Raw genomic sequence first — 20,339 nt, forward strand, 5'->3', positions numbered from 1 at the left:
TCTGATTTCTGTCTTGCTGCAACACATCTCCTTATTTGGACATTTCCTTCTACGATAAGCGCCGCCCTGACCAATGAAATCCCGAGGAATCGAATGAGCCAATCCCAGCACTGCTCTCAGTTGGACTTCCGTGTTTGGTTTGTTGTGTTCTTCTGCATCGATCATGGCTGCAGAGGGCGACTTTCTGGCGAGATACCGCGCTGTGTCCAATAAGCTGAAAAAGTAAGGCGTTAGGTTACGTTAGTACAGTTATAAAGGTGACTGAATATCGGAATTACCGTGAATATTACTCGACAATAATGTTACAGCTAAGAAAGACAAAGCTAACAGTTAGCCTGTCATTAACGTCACTCTGTGTCACATGACGGGCATTGAACCTGCCTTTGTGTGCATGTAATGTAGCAATACGAATATCACGTTGATACATTTGTTCAGTTCAGGTTCATGAAAAGTAGTAGGAAATTAAAAGGCTTGTGTTTCCTTGCCGCAGACGTTTTCTACGGAAGCCCAATGTTGCGGAGGCGAGTGAGCAGTTCGGTAAGTGCCTCCCAGTCTCTGCTCAATTATTGTAAGATAACACCACGACCATCTCCAGCCATTCCCCGTGTTATCCTCCATGTTATAGACCGGGGGTCTTCAACGTTTTGTAGGCCAAGGACCCCTTAACTGAAAGAGAGATGAAGCAAGCACCCCCTACTACAAATATTGTATTAAATTGAGTTGCATATTAAGCTGGGCCTAACAGCTAGGGTGGTCTAAAGCCTGTACACACAGCATACAATACTAAGATATTAAAACATACATTTGGAAGCCGCATTGAATCCTTCAGCTCAATTGTATCTGTGCATGGCTACCTTAGTGGCTACCATGCCTATAAGCCAGTATGCCTATCATCACGGTTGTGTTAATGTATTTTTTTTTCTCATTTATTTTTGATTATATGTTGCATTCATGTTAATGTATATTTTCAGACATATATTTTCGAATAAACATTACCTGCTTTGCCCCTTTGTCTTAGAATATGCAGCAAAGTGTGTTACATTTTACAAAACCGGTATCCCTTGGAAAATGTGAAGCAATTCCAACAGTCTGTGTTACGTAAAATTGCACTTTTTTTTAACTGAGTTGGATTCAGTGTCTTTCTTGTGTGTATTCCCTGTTTTTTCTCTTTTGCTGTTTTTATTAAATGTTTCCATGTTTTGTCACTGTCTTTTTTAATATATAACTGGCAACCGGTCTTGGCGAGGTCACCCTCGAAACAGAGATTTCTCAAGGGACTTCCTGGTAAAATAAAATAAAAAATCAAACAATTTGGTGGACCCCCCGCAGTGACTCTGAAGACCCCCTAGGGCCCCGGACCCTCTGTTGAAGATCCCTGTTATAGAAAACCTATTCATTAAACTATTTCTTCAAAGTTTGCTTCATATGTATTTTCCTCCTTTTACCTGTGTTTCAGGTCAGTTAGCCAAGGAGCTGAAGCAGCAGGACTGCCTTCAGTATGCTGCCTTCTGTAACCTGGCCATGGCTAGGTGAGTTGACACACCCTGTGCATCCTACTCCATCTTTGTGGCTGCAATTTAGGAAAGGCCCCCAAGGTCCACAAAGAAATGGTTTTAAATATCATGTTTAAGTGTCATTTGTGACACGCCAATCGCACTCAAGGACATGAATGGATTCACAACAACTCAAACGTAAAACAAAAAAGGAAAGGATATAGACTTATAAACCACCACAGGGCGGCTGTTAACAGCGATAACATGTTTACTGTTGTTGTTGTTGTTACACATCATGAATATTTTGACTGCAGGTGTGAGCAGACTCTTTTTAACGCTCCTGGAGAGGCTCTGGCGCTAACCGATGCTGCCCGCCTCTTTCTCTCCTCTGAGAAGGAGAACAGGGCGCTGCAGGCCCCGGGCTTTGATGAGCACCTTCAGGCTGCACTTAACTGCTACAGCTTTGCCATCAAGGTACATTATGAGTCCTAGTTTTTTAAAAGTGATTTAAGCAATAGGTATGAAAAATAAATAAATAAAAAGTAATAAAACAGTTTTTTTGTGTATATAGTATATAATATTCTGGTGTTGTTGCCACATAATGCTGATGTACAAATGGCTAACAGGTGCACATTGAGATGAACCAACCAGTGATGGCAGCCAGCCTGTGTCTAGAACTTGGCAACGCGCTCAAGGTAAAATTTTGGATCAGAGCTTTAAGCTGTCCTGAACGATAAATTATTCTGATCTTTGCTTTGATTTTACCTTGATATACTGTTATTCAAATGACGTTTTAATCCTTACTCCCCTCGTTTAAATAGGAGATGAATAGACCAGGAGAGGCTATCGTTCACTTCCAGAGGGCTGCAGAGTTGCAGACACAGACGCCAATTGAAGCTCTGCTGTCAATGGGAGATATTGCCACGTGTAAAATTCTCACTCGTGAGTTCAGTCTGTCCATTTACATGTGATATGTAGCAGATGTGTGTTTCATGTGCGTATATATTTAAACTTGCATGTCTCTTGTGTTTTTGCAGGTGACTATGACGGTGCTTTGTCGGTGTTCACAGAGATGCAGCTGACGTGCCAGGAGAGAGGGCTGCAGCTACCAGGCATTAGCACCCCTGTTGGTGAGGCTTTGCATTCATTTACAGGCTCTACCTACTTAAAAATAATCTTACGTATGGATGAATCCTCAGTGACACAATTTTCTAAATGGAGGCTGAATACATCATGTGAAAACAAAAATGCAGGGATAAGAACATTTTTAATGGCTAAGATCAAATGCCGGATGTTTAAACAAACTACCGGTAAAGAAAAAATAAGCAAGGCTCAGAGTTAAAAGGAGGTGTCTCCCTTTCGCTGTATCGTTTTTATTTGATCACACTGACTGGAAAATGGTGCAATTTTGAATTGTCTTCCTTTCTCCTCCGAATCGTAATTTTCCTGAAAAGGTGCATTTCTGGACATTGTGGCAAAATGTGAAATCTCCAGAGTACTCCTGCTGATGTTGCTTGAGGTAAGAACGTTGATTTTATTAATAAAGACACTGCAAGAAAACAATCTATATTACAACATCTGTGTAACTGAATTGGAAAATACAGCCTTAATAGGGGAAATTGTATATATTTTTATGAATGTATAAATTAAACTGGGGGTAGACTTTTATATCAAAACTTTCCAAACGGTCACCATCAGCCCAACAACCAGCGACTGCCAATATATTTGCGCAGGTGCGTTTGCTACTGTGCATAGTCTAATAAATAAACAAAATATACTCCCAAAAAGTCAAACACATACTTCATATCTGTGGCATAGATGTGATAAACACCCTCTGTCTGTTCATCCATAAATCCCTTATTGGACTTTCACCGCTCTAGCATCTATGCTGGACTGAACCACAGGACCCTACCAGACTTGTTCTACTTACTGTCTTATGCTTCAAGTCCCGCAGGTTTATTCTGGACTTAATCTGCCTTTAGTTTTTGTGCGCCAGACACAGAATTATCTGTAACACACTCTTAAGAAGGACTCTCTCACTACCTCTGGACAATACAAGACCATGATTTCAAACCGCTTCACCTCAGTGTGCAAGTGTATTGTGCTGTTTTGATTTGTTTTACTATTTGAATTTTCTGTGTCTCGACATAATTAAAAATGAGGGAAAACCATGTTTTTTGAGACTTAAAGGAGTACTTCAAACCATTGGCATTAAGCTTTGTATCGTTAGAAACCCAGTCATATTTTGAATGGTCGTGCATCATTCCCTTATTTTCCCCTGAGAGGGGAGAGAGCCGTATCTACCTCTAACCCTTCCTGCTTTAAATGCCATCAAAATCGTCATTTTGCGTCATTTAAAGCAGGAAGTGTTAGAAAGAGGGGCTCTGGGAGGCATGAGGCAGAAAACATGCCTATTGCTGACCAGGGCAAGGTGCATTATGGGAGTTGTTGTTTTCAATCCACAAGAACAAAGTCACTTTCTGCCTTTTCTTGCTCAAGAAGGCACCAAATTAGAAATGTATGTTACATTTTGACGACATATATGACCCACTTTCAGTACAGATTGTTTCCACCAGGGAAGTATTCCTTTAACTAAAGGTTTGAATGAATATATATTTTCGTTATTAAACAGAGGCCTTCTGAACTCAAGTCTCTCTTTCACCGAACTAAAAATAGCTTTAAAGACGTGTTATCTCATAGTAAAACACACTTCATTCAAACTTGACAGAAACAAAATAAAACTCTTTCCACTGTTCTCACAATCCACTCTGGTGAATCTTTAATTCACAGTTAGTAAAAATATGTTGGCTCTACATGCTATGTTTCCCCCACTGTCTCCCTCTGCCTGCTGAGCAGCTGCTCTCCCTCTGCCTTCGGAGGCAGATCAATAAATAAAATAAGCAAAATAAAATGACAAAAATCAGCGATGTACAATCTCAGATAGAAGCTGTATTTGTCCAATTTGCCCAGCCCTTAAACAAAAGAGTTCTGTATGGAAAGCATTATTTTAACAAGTTTTATATGTAGTTGTGATGAAACACTGTGTACCTCGTGCAAAGTATTTTTTACCACAGATGCACAGAAACATGAACGCCTGCCAATACTTCAGTGTCAAACAGCCACCAACTGGCCAAAGTGTGAACTGCCAGAAAGCAGAACAGTTACATTTTTAAGCATTAGAAGAAGAAAACCGCTCAATTTCAGCAACACAACAGAAAATATTGCATTACTGATTAGCTGATAGTATTGATATTGTATCACAGCATTGATTATGTATTACTTACTGGTGCAGCAGCACTTTTAATGGTCCAACTGTTTTTCTGTGCAGCCTCCGCCTCAGAAGTTGTTACCAGAACACGGCCAGACCCTGGAGAGATACGCATGGGAGTCCTTTGACCCTCACAGCCAAGGTAAATGCACCAAAAAATATATGTATTATCTTTGAATTATATATGTTGTCTTATCACTGGGAATGCCGATTGCGAGTCCTGAGTGACATTTATTTCATGTGGTGTAAACATGGCTCTTGTCCTCTCCTTCAGTGACCTTCCTGCCTGAGAATGTTTTCCTGCTCCTGCAATCCGTAGTGGTGAGTCTCATCACCCACATACTTCAGTTCACAGGATTTCCTGTTCCTTTCTGCCTCACACAGGAAAAAATGATGCTCTTCATGGCCTTCACATGACAGAGACAAATGTGTTGGCATTTCTCTGGAATTCATATTTTTCTACTTGCAGCATTTGTTACTAGACTTTTAATGAGACAATCAATATTCACAGTTTTTAACTGATGTTTATTTATGACTTAAATAAAATAAGCAGCTTGTTATGGATGAACAGACTCTGTCCACAGCACTGGAAGAGAATAAATACTAACAAGACTTTGAGAACGTGTCAAGGTCATCCGAATGTGCAGTTATGGTTTTATGTGTGCAGCGTATAACAGATCTGTTTTGCAGATGGCGTGTCAGGAGAAAGACACAGAGTCCCTCAAGTCTCTTCAGACTGAGCTATGGTGAGCAAAAGTGTTGATTTACATCATGTGCCGGGGGTTGAGTAACATCTTTTCTTATTGCTTCTCAATCATAATTGTCCATATTGATTATGTTTCTTGTGTTTTTTTCCGCTCCTCAGGCCATTTCTCACTGCAGAACAGAATCATCTTCTCCACCTGGTGGTTCAGGAGCGCATCACACCGTCTGGCCAAGGCATTTAGTTCAGTCGAGTTTTTACTCACTTCCTGTGGGAACAATACTTTATATAATGGAACATTCCTGTTTCTGACTGGGTCTGTTGTAAGGCCTGAAGAAGTGTTGTTACAAAAATTCATCCTTATTAAGTGCACAAATTTCAAAATCTGTGAAAAACCAGTAGTATCTTCTAGTGCCGTGTATTTTTTTGTTTGTTTGTCAGGATGCTAACTTAAAACTAAATGTCAATTAACTTAAATGAAATCTTGAGTGAAAGCTAAAGAACTGGACCAATGTATTTATTATGTAACAATAAATTAGTTGCATTTAAAGCCGTGTAATAGATGAAACACAAAGGGTGATAATTTGTTTTTATTAATAATTGATATGGCTTCAATTCCAATGTAATTACAAACAAAATCTTCTAATGCATAGTTTACAGTTGTGGTGAAATGAAACACCATTGTCCTCCAGCCCTGGTTTACTTTATGTTCACCTGTACAAATTGCATGTACTTTTCTCATGATAGCAGCCAACTATAGACACAAAATCAAACATGATGAGAAAAAAAAAAAATCACTCAAAACAAAATGTTACAAAAATATAATGGTAACAATATACATAGCTTAAAAAGGATACACTATACTTCAATTGTAAAAAGAGGATACATGATTAAAACTACTTGTACTGTATATTAAGGCTTGTCTTTTCTGATTGTTCAAGTACTACAACAGGAATGTTGCAGTTTTGCTAACACGCCATACCTTCACAGATGCAGTATGTTTTTCACCCCTCAACTCTGGGAACCTGCAGTAGTAAACGTCAGCCTCATGATTATACAGGATGATAAGTACTTTCATCTCAGAGTATTTTCAAATACTAAATCTAAAAAAGGCATATGCTTTTATCCTCCTGCATGGTCCACTTTGCTTGATTCTTAAAGGAATAATTGGACATTTTGGGACATAATTCTCTTGTTCTAGGAGAGTTAGATGAGCAGAATGATACCGCTCTTATTTGTGTATGGTAAACACGACGTTACCTCCAGCTTCTGCATAGCGTAGCAGAGAACAAAGACTGGCAATGGGGAACAAAATCCACAAACCCGCATCCTTCAAGATCACTTTTTCATTTGTTTAAACCTCGACCAACAAACATTCAAACAGTCGGATTCGTAGCCCCCGTAAAACCACAATTTTTACACTTTGGTGTTTGGCTAGCAGTTTCCAGTCTTTATGCTAAGCTAACTGTATGCTGGCAGTAGCTTCATACTTAACACACACACACACACGTTTAGTATCTGAACTCTCATCAAACTTTCTGAAAGAAAGCATAGTCCTCAAAATGCCAAACGATTCCTTTACAGTATTAATCGATAAAGACAGTTCTCCAAACCTACATGTAACTACCTTTTTAAAAGACAACTGAATTATTTTATGGTTATACTGCTATGAAATAAGCACTTCTAGAGGTTGCGTCTTCCTGCCCTTTATCTTTCTGTAATCAAATAGAAAGTAACATCGTCAAGTTCAGCCCTTCATGTCACGTAAGCATGACTTCCATTTCAATTTATAATAATTAAGATATAAACAAATGGCTCTTGTAAGCAACCCCCCCCCCTCCATATTTCTAGCTACAGATGTGGATCAGTAATCTCATTCTTTTTTATTAATTTTTTTTAAACAAACCCTATTCTTTAACTCCAGATTCAAACTGGAAACACAATCCCAGGCCTTTCCTCATTCCCTTTTATCCACTTAATCGCTCTTCTTCCGCAGGACGAGGTAGGTAATCGCTAAGATGAGGCTGAGGACAAAGGAGATCCAGGCCAGGACATAGGAGTGTCCGTACCCTCCCTCGGTTTCTTTGGCGTGAAGCTCAGCCGTGTAGATTGAAGCTGCTATCATTATACACAGACCTGCATGAGAGAAAAGGGGGAATATATGGTCACATCCTCCCAGACAAGGCAGTTAAGAAGTCATTCTTTTTCCTATTATGAAATAAAGCCCTTGAACAAGGACGGTGTCTCAGACGGTTCCTCTCTAATCACAGTGAAATGAGAAACGTGACAGTTTCCCCGTGTTGACTTACCAATGATATAAAGTCAACATGTTAAAAATCCAATTACTTGTCCTTTCAGTAAGTTTTTTTTTGAAGAGGTTGCGGTGTCAAAGATAATCCATCTTTCGTCCTCTTTATTTAACTGTATTGTGACAGAAATAATTGTATCTTCTGTCTACATGAATACGTTCAGATTAACTGAAATCTGTCACAGCATGAGTTAATTTATCTAAATACAGGATTATATACTGCAACTAATTCAGTGGTGTGAATAAAACGTATCCATTCAGTTTTGAATACTCTAGTGAATATTGTAACTGTATGACAGGTTTGAAGCTTTGATAATTATCACAATAATTTGGTCTCATTGACACCCCATAATAAGCAATAGAGCTGAGCTGTCGATTAACAGATTAGTCGACTGAAAGAAAAATAAATCCATGTCCCTGAAATCTGAGTATTTTCCGTTTGATGAAGAAAATTATCAGATTTATTGATAATGAAGTTGTTGGTTGCTGACCTTATTAAAAAAACATTTACAAAAACCCTCCAGACAATCTCTTCACAGGTTTTTGAACAATCACTTCCCCCTCATGTTGTACAAACAGCTTCTCACCTCAAAATATATTCATTTTGTTTCAGCCACATTTGAATGTTCTGAAAATGCCATCTCTGTGTGACATTTAAGACAGAGAGGCGGAAGACTGAGAAGATTAATTCAAGACCGCTGACAGTTGTTATTTCAAATCGTGTTTCATTAATAGGTTTGATGGTTTGACACCTGCAGACTTCTGAACCTGAAATTCAAGAGCGAAATAAGTGACCTTCTGTATCGGCATCCATCTTTGTTTTAACACTATGCATGCTAGCTCTGCTTACTTTTATTTAAGTAACGTTCCTGTCCTGAATGCAGGACATTTACTTGTTACACACAATTGCATACATAATAAACATCTCAACTTATCTCTTCCTCACATCCTCTGACAGCAAATTAATACATTTGAATGTGTTATGTTTTACAAATACAAAAACATAAAAGGCAAGCATTTAGCACACACCTTTAACAGAAATGTACAAATACAAGAAGCAGGAAAATAAGTCAATATTCCTCACAGACTTTCGATTCCGGGTTACTCACAGGCAATTAGCTGTAAAACGCCGGTGAAGGTGAACCTCTGGCCTTTGGGCAGGGTGAAGAGCTGAGCCACAAACACAAACAAGGCCAGAATAGCAAAAATACAGGCCAGAACTGAGGTGGCCTGCACCGCCTGGAGATAATCTGCAGCAGCAGGACGACAAAACAGACACATAATCAGAGAAGGAGCCACAATACCACAGATACAAGGCGATGTTCAGCCTGAAGCACTGTTTAAATGTTATATATGCATTATAACAGTTATAGTTATACTATTAACATTCACACTATAATTTCTGACAGCTTATGAACATATTGTAGGATTGTACAAAACAATTTCCAACCAGTTACAATCCCCTAATTAGCTTATCTTAAAATATTGAATCTCCAGTCAGATCAATTCTACGTATGAACTTTACCCTCTGGGTAGTCTTTCAGGTTGGTGTAATGCCAGCCTGAGTTCGTCAACTCCCACCTGCCCCACAAGTCAGTTGACACTGTATTAGTGATCCACCAGGCCTGGAGACACACATGGAGATGGGAATAAACACACACATCAAGAATATCAAGGCACATACAGTGGTTAAATCACAAATTAATCAACAAATGTTTTCTACTCAGTGACCCTTTATATGAGCTCTTATTAAGTTGGCTTTTTTGAACATTCTGTAAGAGCTGATGAAAATCTGGTAAGTATCAAAACATATCTCTTGACCAGGGCTGAGCAATATGGCCAAACGATACATGTCATGACACAGCCTGTTTTCTGGTAATTCAATAACAAAAGCCTATTTTTGTACACTCGGCAGTTCGGCTGCTGTTTTTTGGACATATGATAAAAACAATATAGAGAAATTTGTACCATGGCCATTTTTATAAAGTTTTAACAATATAAATTGTACACTAGTACCCTTGACATTGGACTCCTGGGTATTTCCGAGTGGTTTAATGACACATGCGCTGGCCTGAGCTTGACTTCAGAATCGCAATATTACGTTTTATGATACTTTATTGATTCTAAAAAACACTATCGATTTTTAATATAGTTAACATGCAAAGATTTGTGAGAGGCTTTGGTTTATTCTGAGCTGTGTTTAGTATGCCACTGTTATTACTGCATTAAAAAAAGCAACATTTTTTAAAAACTCAGGTTTTATACACATGGGGGTGTGTTCTTTCGTAGCCCCTGTCAAATTAGGGCTTGGTAATAATTCAGTATGATTGTTTATCATCTTTCAATGTCATTGTATCATGATGAAATCATATATGGAGGTATCTGATACATAATTACATCATCTTAATTGACAATAAGAAGCACATGCTAACTTTCTTTCTTTCTGAAAATCTGATGTGAATTGTTTTGCACTTTTTGCACTAAAACTTTTAATAAAATTTGAAAATACTCGGTATTTTTTTTTTATGGATTAAACACACACACACACACACACACACAAACACACACACACACACACACACACACACAGCTTGAGGAGTAAATGGCGTTAAGAGTCCTTGGGTTGACATTTATTAGCTCATACAAAACCATTTTTTCCCTCTTAGCACTTGGCACGTGTTGAATGAGAAAACAAAAAGAGAATAATAATCTCCTCACATTATCAATGGCAGCCACCAGAAGCAGGATGATGGTGGTAATGTGCAGGACAACGATTCCAGCCAGCATCAACATCGTGGCCTTCTAAAAACTGATATCGAGGGAAAGGCGGAAGGATGCACATCATTATTTATTTCCATGCGTGGACTTATGTAACATTGGCTTGCACACGAGGAATCATCAATTCACACAGCTGTCCCAAATTAATACTGTTCCTCAAACAGAAAGAGAAAAAAAAACATCTGACAAGAGAGCCGTTGTATGCAAGCCCAAACTCGCCCCAAATGTCTCGCGGACACATTTTTGAATAACGCGCAGTCTCACACGCACCGCACACAACAAATGGTTTCACATCTAATTTTTAAAAGAAAAACGTTTTTTTCTATAATATGATGACTCTAAAAATAAATTACCATCCATTCGTAGAGCCCAGAAGCACTTAACCATTTGCTTAACGACTCGTTTTTCACGGCTTTCGTCCGTTTCCGTCGACAAGAAAGGCGCATTTGTTTGGACGGTGTCAGGGCATTCCCAAATGGGTGCCGCTCCGTTACACACACAAGCCTGCGTAGATAACTTTCAAAAGAGCGCGAGGATTCGACGACAGAAAGCAATAATAAACACACCTCTAACTTGTACCCTCAAATACAAAAACTGTTGACAGTCCAACTCTTATGTTCATCTGCGGAGTTTAGAGTTGCTTGGTCTTTAAAAAAACTTTTTTTGCGCGCAATCATATCCGCACAACTCTTCAAAGCGTTGGTGAAAACTTTTAGTGAACTTTTCGGCACTCTACACAACAGATAATAACACAAATCATGCGTAGGAGCGTTTCACAGCGTATGGTCCGCACAATATAACGTCACAAAGTGTAAAGAAAGCGTTGTTACCTGAAAGCGCTTTAACGCACGGCCCCGGGAGTTTTTTGGGAATGTGAAACAGTGTAGACCCACCCAGCTTTGAATTCACAGCACACACATCACCCTGTTTTCCCTCTCCATTCCCTCGCTTTCCTCTCACCAAGCCCCACCCAGAAAGTTTCTTTTTTTCCCCCTCAAATGAAATGTCCAGACACTAAACAGCTTCAGGTGGTCCCTTTCAGCTCCAAACGGTGTGTTAAGGTGGATAATGGTCTACAGTCCTCGAAATCATTAATCGTTACATGGATTTTTAAAACCTTTTTTTTTTTTATTCCTCAACTAGCTCCCCAACAGGCTGCTTCAAACTGATTTATTTTAGTAGAGAGGTCTCACCTGGGTGTCCTATCTTTGTAACAAACTAACCAATAGGCTCCAGCTGTAGCCTACTCAGGGTTCCCACGCCTTCTTAAACATCAAATTTAAGGGACTTTGCGGACCTTTCCCTCAAATTTAAGGACCCAACACATCATTGTTACAACACAATAATGCGTGAAACAGTGATGCACACCTTCAGACAGCAGGGGCACGTTTAATGTGAAAACGCTGAGTACCATTTTGCTGCGGTTTCTGGGTTGCCTGGAAACGGTGTTAACCAGTGTGCAACAGGCTTTGACGTATTTTTTCTCCCGTTTGGCAGGTGTGTCAGAGGTATTACGAGAATCAGCAGCGTTAGAGGTTCTGTACTTGAAATACTGAAGAAAAAAGGTTGTCTCCACATGATTCTCACCAACCGTTCATGAAAAAACAGACGTTTCAGGACGGCCCCCGGTGTCTGATATCAACACGGAAGGCATGTGCATGCACACACTGCCGGACCGGATATCAAAACAAACCAGCCGAGAAACTCGGATTACAACACACACAGAGGGAGAGTGACTTCATGCTCTGCTCACGACGCCATTAATCTACTATGTCTTTACATAGCAGATATTTGTTTACTGCTGACTACAGCCCCTTTGCGTTAAAACAAATATATTCTTGCACAGAATACATAAATTTAAGCACTTTCAATGAACTATGTCTGTTTTCAAAAACTTTGGACAGCCATTAGGGAGTATTTTCCTTGTGTATTCACACACTTGACATCTTCCCAACAGCAGTTACACTCTGATGAACGTGTTTGAAAGCAAATAAAACTGAAAATAAAGAATGGCTTGTTTTGATTGATGCAAGGGAGTGAAATCAAAATGAATAAAAAGGTTTTGATAGATGTTTTCAATGTGACTGCATTGATTATGCTCTCATAGCAGTGTGTTTCCAGCAGTTTGAGTGGACAAGAGGCTGTGCAGGAACATGTGTGGTTGCAGAATCTTGCAACAGAACATAAACAATTTTAACACAGACAGGTCGTAGTTTACAGCCACCCAGCCCTCCACCTTCACTGGGCTGACCTTTGTCATTGTTTTTCAGGAATATATCCATTTACACACAGAAAAAAATAGCTGGCGTTAACATTTACACACTCTAGACCCTGTTCTGGAAAAGCTCCGCTCTGCAAAATGGAGATTAAGATATACATTTAAAATTCAATCAGCCTATTGCCCATTATACAGATCATAGAGTCCAGCCCAATTCTTTTGTTGTTTAAACTCAGTTTTGCAGGTGATGCTTAACTCCGCCATGGTTCTTAAGACATCCAAAACATACTATGACATACAGTATATGAAATACATACACAGAAGAGGTTGAAAATGAACAGATATCAAGGACTTTAAGTCACACACAAGTGGTTGCACCAATTTTCAGTACAAGGTCTGTAAATCTGCTGTGTCATGAAATGTTAATACTTCCCCACTTTGTTGTCATTCCACACGTTTGTGCGTACTGTATATACCAGCGTAGAAAGACCCATTTATCATGCCCTCATGTCACACACTGATGAACCATTTCCTGACATTTATAAACTTACAAGTTGACTTTAAGACATTTAGTTTTTCCTCTGGATACCGTCCTTTGTTAAATGGGAGTACATAAGAAAATTCTCTTACATTATCAATGATGGCTATAACAGAAACAGGATGTAGAAAGACAAATGGTCATGTTTTTCTTACCGCAAACTGTCATATTCTAAATAGATACTATCAGATATGTATTATTATTGCCTGCAGTCAACTGATACCATGTTATTAGGGGCTTACTTGGCAGACAGTGCATATCTAGTAAAGCCTTTTATCACCAGTCTCAGATGAAAGAAAGCTAGAGCACTTATGTGCTTTTTTATTTCTCGAAGAAGCCGTGTATAAATACAGTTAAAGAACATTTATGTATAAAGTCTTCTAGGCCTCTGTCTTATCTTCCCTCAGGACGTGATCTCTCAGTGACGACCACATGGGCCGAGGAAGTCCTGGTCCAAGTACTACAATGGCTGCTTTATTCTCCTGGAGGTGGGATGACAAAAGATGCCATAATTGTTTCCTTTACTGTTTTTTTTAGCAACTACTCCCTCATTTGCTGACAGTGCAGATTCAGTGAGTAACCTGGAAACATATCAGGGTCAGGAATTACACTGACTCTTTTCCAGTCGGGTCATCTGTGGCCGGTTAAATAATATCGGTAGAGACAAGTATCAAATACCCTTTTTACAGGGCTCACTGCAGAAGGCAGAGAAAGTACAGTATGTACAGATCCTAGGATTTAAGTTAAACAGGCAGGGGCATTTATTTTCTCTGTGGTTTGGCATGAATCTACACTGGAGGCTCCCCTCTCCTCAAGTTGTTTTTTAAAGCATTGTCAGTGGATCAAACTGTCTTCAGTGAAAAACACAGATTTCAATGGAACAATATTATATTACATAAAACATCAAATGGAAATTCTTAAATTGTAACTCCAGCGAAAGTGGACCAGAAAGTCTTTTTCGGCATGAATATACATCAAAAAAGCCAGCGAGACTATTTTTGGGGTGATCACCTATTAACAAAGAAATCCGGGAGAGGCGCTAACAGCTGGATGTGGCTAACACTGATTAGCTCGGGGCAAAGTGCCGAACGTATCCAAAGCAGATTTTTTTAACCACTCATTTTTGCTAAAATAATACAAAACCTATGCAGTAGCATGATAAGAGTCCCTACACATAAAACGAAGCACTAACAACACAGTGCTTCAGAGTTCATTTTAAGAAAAAGAAGACAACATTGTTATACAATGTCTTAGCAGCCGGCTCTGTTCATATTGAGAGGCAGTTTACAATTTGATTACGTAATGGATGTATGTAGCCGGCCGCTAAGGCTTGTAGCCTGGTAAGATAGTCTTTTTAAATAAACAATGGGTTCACCTACTACATTGATGGTGCTTCGTTTTATTTGTAAGGACTATTATCATGCTACTGCAGAGGTTTGGTGCTATTTTAAACAATATTAGTGGTTAAAAAAAGCTGTTTTGGATGATTGAGCGTTCTGCCCCGAGCTACTCAGTGTTAGCCCCGTCTGGCTGCTAGAGAATCTCTGGGATTTCTTTCATAATAGGTGATCACCCAAAAAACTTGTCTCAATCCCTTATTTGATGTATAATTATTAGGGGTGGAGCGGTTTATTGAAAAAATCCGTCCCATTCCGTACGCATGTCACGGCTTGGTACACGTGTGTACCGCTCGGTTTATGAGGTGCAACGTAGCCTAAGCCTTCATGACCGCTGTCCTTTCTCGTATCCGTCTCAGCGCTACGTCTCAGCGCGTCAAATCCCCTGTAGGCGCACGGCCACAATGCTACGCACGCTCCCGCTATGCATGTTACCGCTACGCATGTTCCCGCTACCCACGCTCTCTCTACGCTCTTGTTACGCTCTTCTTGGTGGGTTTCTGAACCCTCTTGGCAACAGCTTACTAGGCTCCCCTCTGTTTGCCCGTTTCTGTCTGTTTAAATCTGTGGTTAAATCACCACAACAATGTCTCTTTCTACTCTGAAAAAAAGAAAAGTTGTCACAGAAAACCGCCAGTTCACCAGAGAAGTTTTTGTTTCTGTCTCTGTAAAGCCTGAGTTTACTCTGCAGCCATATCGGTGTGCAAAGAGGATAAGGCATTTTAAAAAAAAAAATCATGCTACTCTGCACGCATTTGTGTCAGTCCAGTTTTTTATTAAAAAAATAATGTGTCATATGTACTTGTCAGCCTGGTAAAGTAACTAGTTACTGAAGTAATCAGATAAATGTAGTCCAGGAAAAAGTAGAATATTTCCACTTATTGTAGTGGAGTAGAAGAATAAAGTAGCATGTCAATAAAATACTCAAAAGGAGAAGAGCCTCAAACTTTACTTTAGTCCAATAATTGAGTGAAAACCTCTGGTTCACAGGTTTGTTCATTTAACAAGGATTGTTTTTTGACAAGCTTGTTGCACTTTGAATTCATGACTACTATTTACATTGATAAAATAAAGACAACATACTGTATGTACTCCTATGTCGCTGCATTGTTTTACATTATCTAATAATGTGATGCTCATGTTTTTCCAGCCCCTCATTTTGGATCATTTTTGTCAACTGGCCTCAATTCCACATTAATTGAATAGCCCTGATTTAGCCTTTATTCAGTCAGTTCAGTGATGCTGTTTGTGCGTATTTCAGTGAGAGAAAACCTATTTTCTTCATTTTTTCTAAGATTTGATAATGTAAAAGTGTTTTTATTCTTACCTAGAAGGCAAACAATTATTTACCTATTTGCCAACTAAATATATGAACGCGTAAATACAGCAATGTGTCTCCTACTGTTTCAAAATCTCACTTCACTTTCATTTAAGATTGTTGCAGTAATCCCTAAGCAAGCTGCCTCATTCTTTCAGTTTTTTGCATGATTGCATGACAAGTCCTTAAGAATATCTGATTAATTTTTTTTCAATTATCAGGCTACAGATCTGATACTTGGTATTTTTAGAATCTAAAAGAAATAGAAAAAAACAACCGAAAAACCGTGATATAAACCGAACAGTGGATTTTGTGAACCATTCCAATCTTTTTAAAGATTTTTTTTTTGAAGTTTTTTAAGCTTTTATTATACAGGACAGACAGGAAATGGGGCGAGAGGGTGAGAGGGAGAGAGACAGAGGGGGGTGGGGCATGTAGCAAGGGCCACAGGTCGGAGTTGAAACCCCAGCCGCTGCCTCGAGGACCTTCAGTCTCTTTACATGGGGCAATTGCTCTAACCACTCAGCCACCGGCCGCCCCAGTAAGAATTTTTAAGAATTCTTGAAAAACCTTCAGTACAGCAGTTAAAGTTTCAAAGATCACCCAGTAATTGTTTTTCAGAAAATTGGATGCTTAGCTTTGTGACTTGAATGCAATGGCGCTGTACAAGAGGCCCAAACTGGTTTTAAAGTCTAGTATCTGTGGGTCAGAACTATGGAAACCAAATGAACTGAATACATTTCTCACATGGTTTGTATTACATAACTTTGTGCAATGCTGACTGGAAGCTTATAGAGCCACAAGTGTAAGTCTCTACTTTTATTAAAGTATTGCTGAGATGGAAATCATTTCCAGAGCTGTATTATTGTCACAGTGGTATAAATGGACAACAGGAAGTATTTTCTTCTGGCAAAAACATTATATCAGACCCCTGATGGTTAGTCATATCCTCAAAAGTGAATGGGCGAGTGGGTGCCCAGCAGTGTCGGTCCCCTCATACGCTACATCTGAGTCACTGGAGTTTTTTATTCCCATCACAACATGTGGGCCTCTACAGAAAGTACAATCTGACATCCACTGTGCAGTTGGACAGACATTATAGAGACAGGGATAAATGCTGACACTAATCTAATTTCTAACTTTGACTGTTGTTTTGCCTACAATATTTATATTCAATCTTAACGAAATCCCTTCTTCACGTAGAATCTCAACAGGCTGTAAAATGAAAATCCACTTTTTTACACATTTTCTAAAGAGGCCTGGCTCTAGGGATGACGTGCCTGCTGGTTGGTCCGCCACACTGGCGATCATCTGGCCCTTCATCAAGCCTAAGCTTTACCTTGTGTTTAGTTCCAATTAGCCAATGTAACTGAAATGCTACACCACTATAGTGAATATGTCTTGATTTGGCTTTGCTGCTCATATTTCCATGTGATCTTGTGAGAACCCAGCTACCGTGCAAGGTAACCTTTACATTTGCCATTTAACAGAAAGTTAATTGGCAACTATTTTGATAATTGTAGAGTCTGTCATTCAAAATTGTTAAGATCTGCTACTTTTCCTTTTAATTATTTTATTTTTTAATGTTAAGGTTTGGACTGCTGATTTGATGAAACAAAACAATCAGCTGATTAATGGCGAAAATAATCAACATAATGAAAATAGTCATTTGTTTTTAGTTCAAAATGAGCACCACCTCCAGTGAAATCCTGTTTTTACATTAATGCAAGAGTAGTCTATTAATCTAATGATACACAAATATGAATCTAATTCTTGTGTTTCTACAGTAAGTGCTTTTACTTTTCATACTTTAAATACATTTTCCTGATTATACTTAGGCCTAAATAGTAAGTACTTAAGTATTTTAGGTGCAGTACTTTAACTTAAAACATTTTACATACATACATTTTCCCAGTGTAGTACTTGTACTGTCTGTGCACACTTCTTCTAGCACTGGGCAGAGTTAATAACATTTCCTGTTGAGCCTTACCATCCGTGCAGCTTTTTCATTGGTCCATTGTTGACGACTCTTAATTGATCGCCCTCATGTGCAGGTGAGGCCTTTGGACGCACGTGAGCAAAAACACGTCGACAAACCAGGCGATGTCTTGCAAACAGAGAAGAGATAAAATAACTTTGTTTTTATGTACCGCAGCAGTTTATTTTTACACATTTCAAGTTAGTGATTCGGTTAGTTTAGGAAAACGGGAGGAAGGTTTAACTGCTCACCATGTTCAAGACTCGAGTGCCAGGTGGGAAAGGATTCAACAAGACAATGACGCCCAGCTTGGACAATGGCACCTGGTTGAACAGGTGATCCAGAGCCCAGGTGGGCGCAAATCCGACCCGTCGAGTCTCACGGAGCGTCGGCCTAAATCTGCTACCTTCCCCGGAGAGCCATTCCCATATTTCGGCGCACCGACACAGGACGACAGCCTGTCTTGGACCATTGGTAAAGTCAGCGCGGAACCAAGGTCCTCGGCTCCAGGCTCTAAAGATGGATTTCAAGCAGATCATACAGGTAGAGCATCAGAGAGAGACAACGTTTGTTTACAGGGGCCCGAGAGTAGCGTTACTGCTGCATGTTGCATTGTGGGAAATGTAGGCGCCAGCATTTGACAAGGAAGAAGAATGCATGAAATAATAATAATAATAATCGAAAAGATCAATTGTAAATCTGACAGAGTTAAGGCCTAAAATGCTAAATCATAGAGTAATACTGCAGTGTAATCTTAAGATCTGCAGCAGCAGTGGTGGGAAGTAACTAATTACATTTAGTACTGTACTTAAGCTACTAGTAGGCCTTCTTATTTCCATTTTATACTTCTACTCACGACATTTGAAAGAAATATTACATTTTTCACTTCTACATTTATTGAAAAGCTTTACTTTTCAAAATGGGATTTTAAAAACAAAACATACGTTTATAAAAATGTGGCACATTGTTACAGATTAAACTACAAAAAGTATATGAAGTACTTAAAATTAGCTGCACCATTCAACCTTTTTTTTAATACGCAAGATAATTGAAGGGTGACCCTCGTTTACAATGACTTTGAGTCAATTACAAAGAAAAACCAAACACAGAGAATCGATGCCATCCTAAAAACAATTGAAATCAATGAAAAAAAATGTTCTGATTAGGGAAAATAATTTGATAGATCTGGATAATTAAGATTTAAAATAAAATACAGTTATGTGAAACAAGTAGACGTCGGGAGGTTTTTCAAATCAAATTTCTAAAATGTCAAAAAGGTGCAAATGAATTCTATTTCTGTGTGTTGTTCCAGGAGTCCGATGCGCTTAAATTAAAGCAGTTTTTCCAAGGCTAAATATTGCTTGTTGAGCATTAAAGTGTAATTCCGGCGCGAAATCATCCCATGGTCTTTTCAGCACTTGCATGCATCAAATTAGCAATAGACACTTTTTTTCTTGTATGAACTATTAACCGAGAAATACGTGGCTAACACTGATTTGCTCGGGGCAGTACGGTGAAGGCATTAAAACAGCTTTTTAACCACTAATTCTGCTACAATTAACACCAAACCTCTGCAGTAGCATGAAAAGTATCCCTACACATAAAACGAAGCACCAACAACGTAGTTGGAGAACCCAGAGTTTTTTTAAGAGTGTTTTGAAAGACTTACCAACTGGCTGCAGTACCAGCTCCTCTTGTAGTAAAGTCCATTCAAGTCGATTACCAAATGCAATCCAAAAGGAAGGAGCCCATAGATGATTCGTTTTGTGTTTTATCATGCGACTAGAGAGGTTTGTTGTTAATTTGAGCAGTATTACTAGTTTCAAAAAAAGCCATTTTAATGCCTTCACCGTACTGCCCCGAGCTAATCGGTGTTAGCCACGTCCAGCTGTAAGTGACTCTCCCGGATTCCTACGTTAATAGTTGTTTCACGAAAAAACCTGTCTTGACGGCTTATTTGATGTTTTTAAGTGCTGAAAAAGACCCTGGAATGATTTTACGCGGTGGAATTACACTATAAGTGAGCCAGCCAGTCCATGTGACAAAGCAATTCTGAAAGCTAATGCGGTAATTTTCCAATAGGGTTTTAATACTTGTAGATTAATACGACTTCTGAACATTTACTTGAAATTGAGTATTTTTACTGTTGTTTTGCTTCTTTACATATGTAAATGGTTGTTGTTCTTTCACCATTGTGCTGGGTGGAGGATGTGGAGCAGTAGAGGTTAAACCAACCTAATCCCTTCTTTGTTTACATCTTTTTTTTAAAATGATCATTAAGGTCTTCATGGAATCCAGGGGAAGGTTATGAGCGCATCATTTAAATCCAGTCCACATTTC

The 20,339-nt window shown here is 39.0% G+C and overlaps 2 protein-coding genes across 2 annotated transcripts; one reads left to right on the top strand and one right to left on the bottom strand.

Annotated features, from left to right (window-relative positions):
* Nucleotides 1-143: 143 nt before the first annotated feature.
* f8a (coagulation factor VIII associated) lies at nt 144-5,759 on the top strand. Its single transcript, XM_083931684.1, has 12 exons — nt 144-222; nt 491-537; nt 1,457-1,529; nt 1,808-1,967; nt 2,120-2,188; nt 2,315-2,435; nt 2,531-2,623; nt 2,948-3,012; nt 4,822-4,903; nt 5,036-5,082; nt 5,452-5,507; nt 5,627-5,759. The coding sequence occupies exons 1-12, from the start codon at nt 164-166 to the stop codon at nt 5,706-5,708; spliced, it is 954 nt and encodes a 317-aa protein (XP_083787810.1). The 5' UTR covers nt 144-163; the 3' UTR covers nt 5,709-5,759.
* LOC310960092 (epithelial membrane protein 1) lies at nt 5,728-11,494 on the bottom strand. The gene is made up of 5 exons (XM_083931695.1): nt 11,381-11,494; nt 10,491-10,581; nt 9,298-9,397; nt 8,882-9,022; nt 5,728-7,600 (listed from the first exon to the last, which is right to left on the bottom strand). Exons 2-5 carry the CDS (start codon nt 10,563-10,565, stop codon nt 7,440-7,442), a joined length of 477 nt encoding a protein of 158 aa, XP_083787821.1. The 5' UTR covers nt 10,566-10,581; nt 11,381-11,494; the 3' UTR covers nt 5,728-7,439.
* Between the last annotated feature and the right edge of the window lie 8,845 nt (nt 11,495-20,339).

Source organism: Echiichthys vipera, assembly GCF_963691815.1.
Source record: "Echiichthys vipera genome assembly, chromosome: 2".
In the NCBI taxonomy this organism is placed as follows: Eukaryota; Metazoa; Chordata; class Actinopteri; order Perciformes; family Trachinidae; genus Echiichthys; species Echiichthys vipera.

What these genes read in the sequence shown, in the direction of transcription:
- f8a (XM_083931684.1), top strand. Translation starts at nt 164, where the DNA reads ATGGCTGCAGAGGGCGACTTTCTGGCGAGATACCGCGCTGTGTCCAAT. An exon ending in TGTAACCTGGCCATGGCTAG is followed by an intron (nt 1,530 to 1,807) that starts GTGAGTTGACAC and finishes TTTTGACTGCAG; the next exon opens with GTGTGAGCAGACTCTTTTTA. An exon ending in AGGCATTAGCACCCCTGTTG is followed by an intron (nt 2,624 to 2,947) that starts GTGAGGCTTTGC and finishes TTTCCTGAAAAG; the next exon opens with GTGCATTTCTGGACATTGTG.
- LOC310960092 (XM_083931695.1), bottom strand. Translation starts at nt 10,565, where the DNA reads ATGTTGATGCTGGCTGGAATCGTTGTCCTGCACATTACCACCATCATC. An exon ending in CCTGAAAGACTACCCAGAGG is followed by an intron (nt 9,023 to 9,297) that starts GTAAAGTTCATA and finishes CTGCTGCTGCAG; the next exon opens with ATTATCTCCAGGCGGTGCAG. An exon ending in CGTTTTACAGCTAATTGCCT is followed by an intron (nt 7,601 to 8,881) that starts GTGAGTAACCCG and finishes TCTCTCATGCAG; the next exon opens with GTCTGTGTATAATGATAGCA.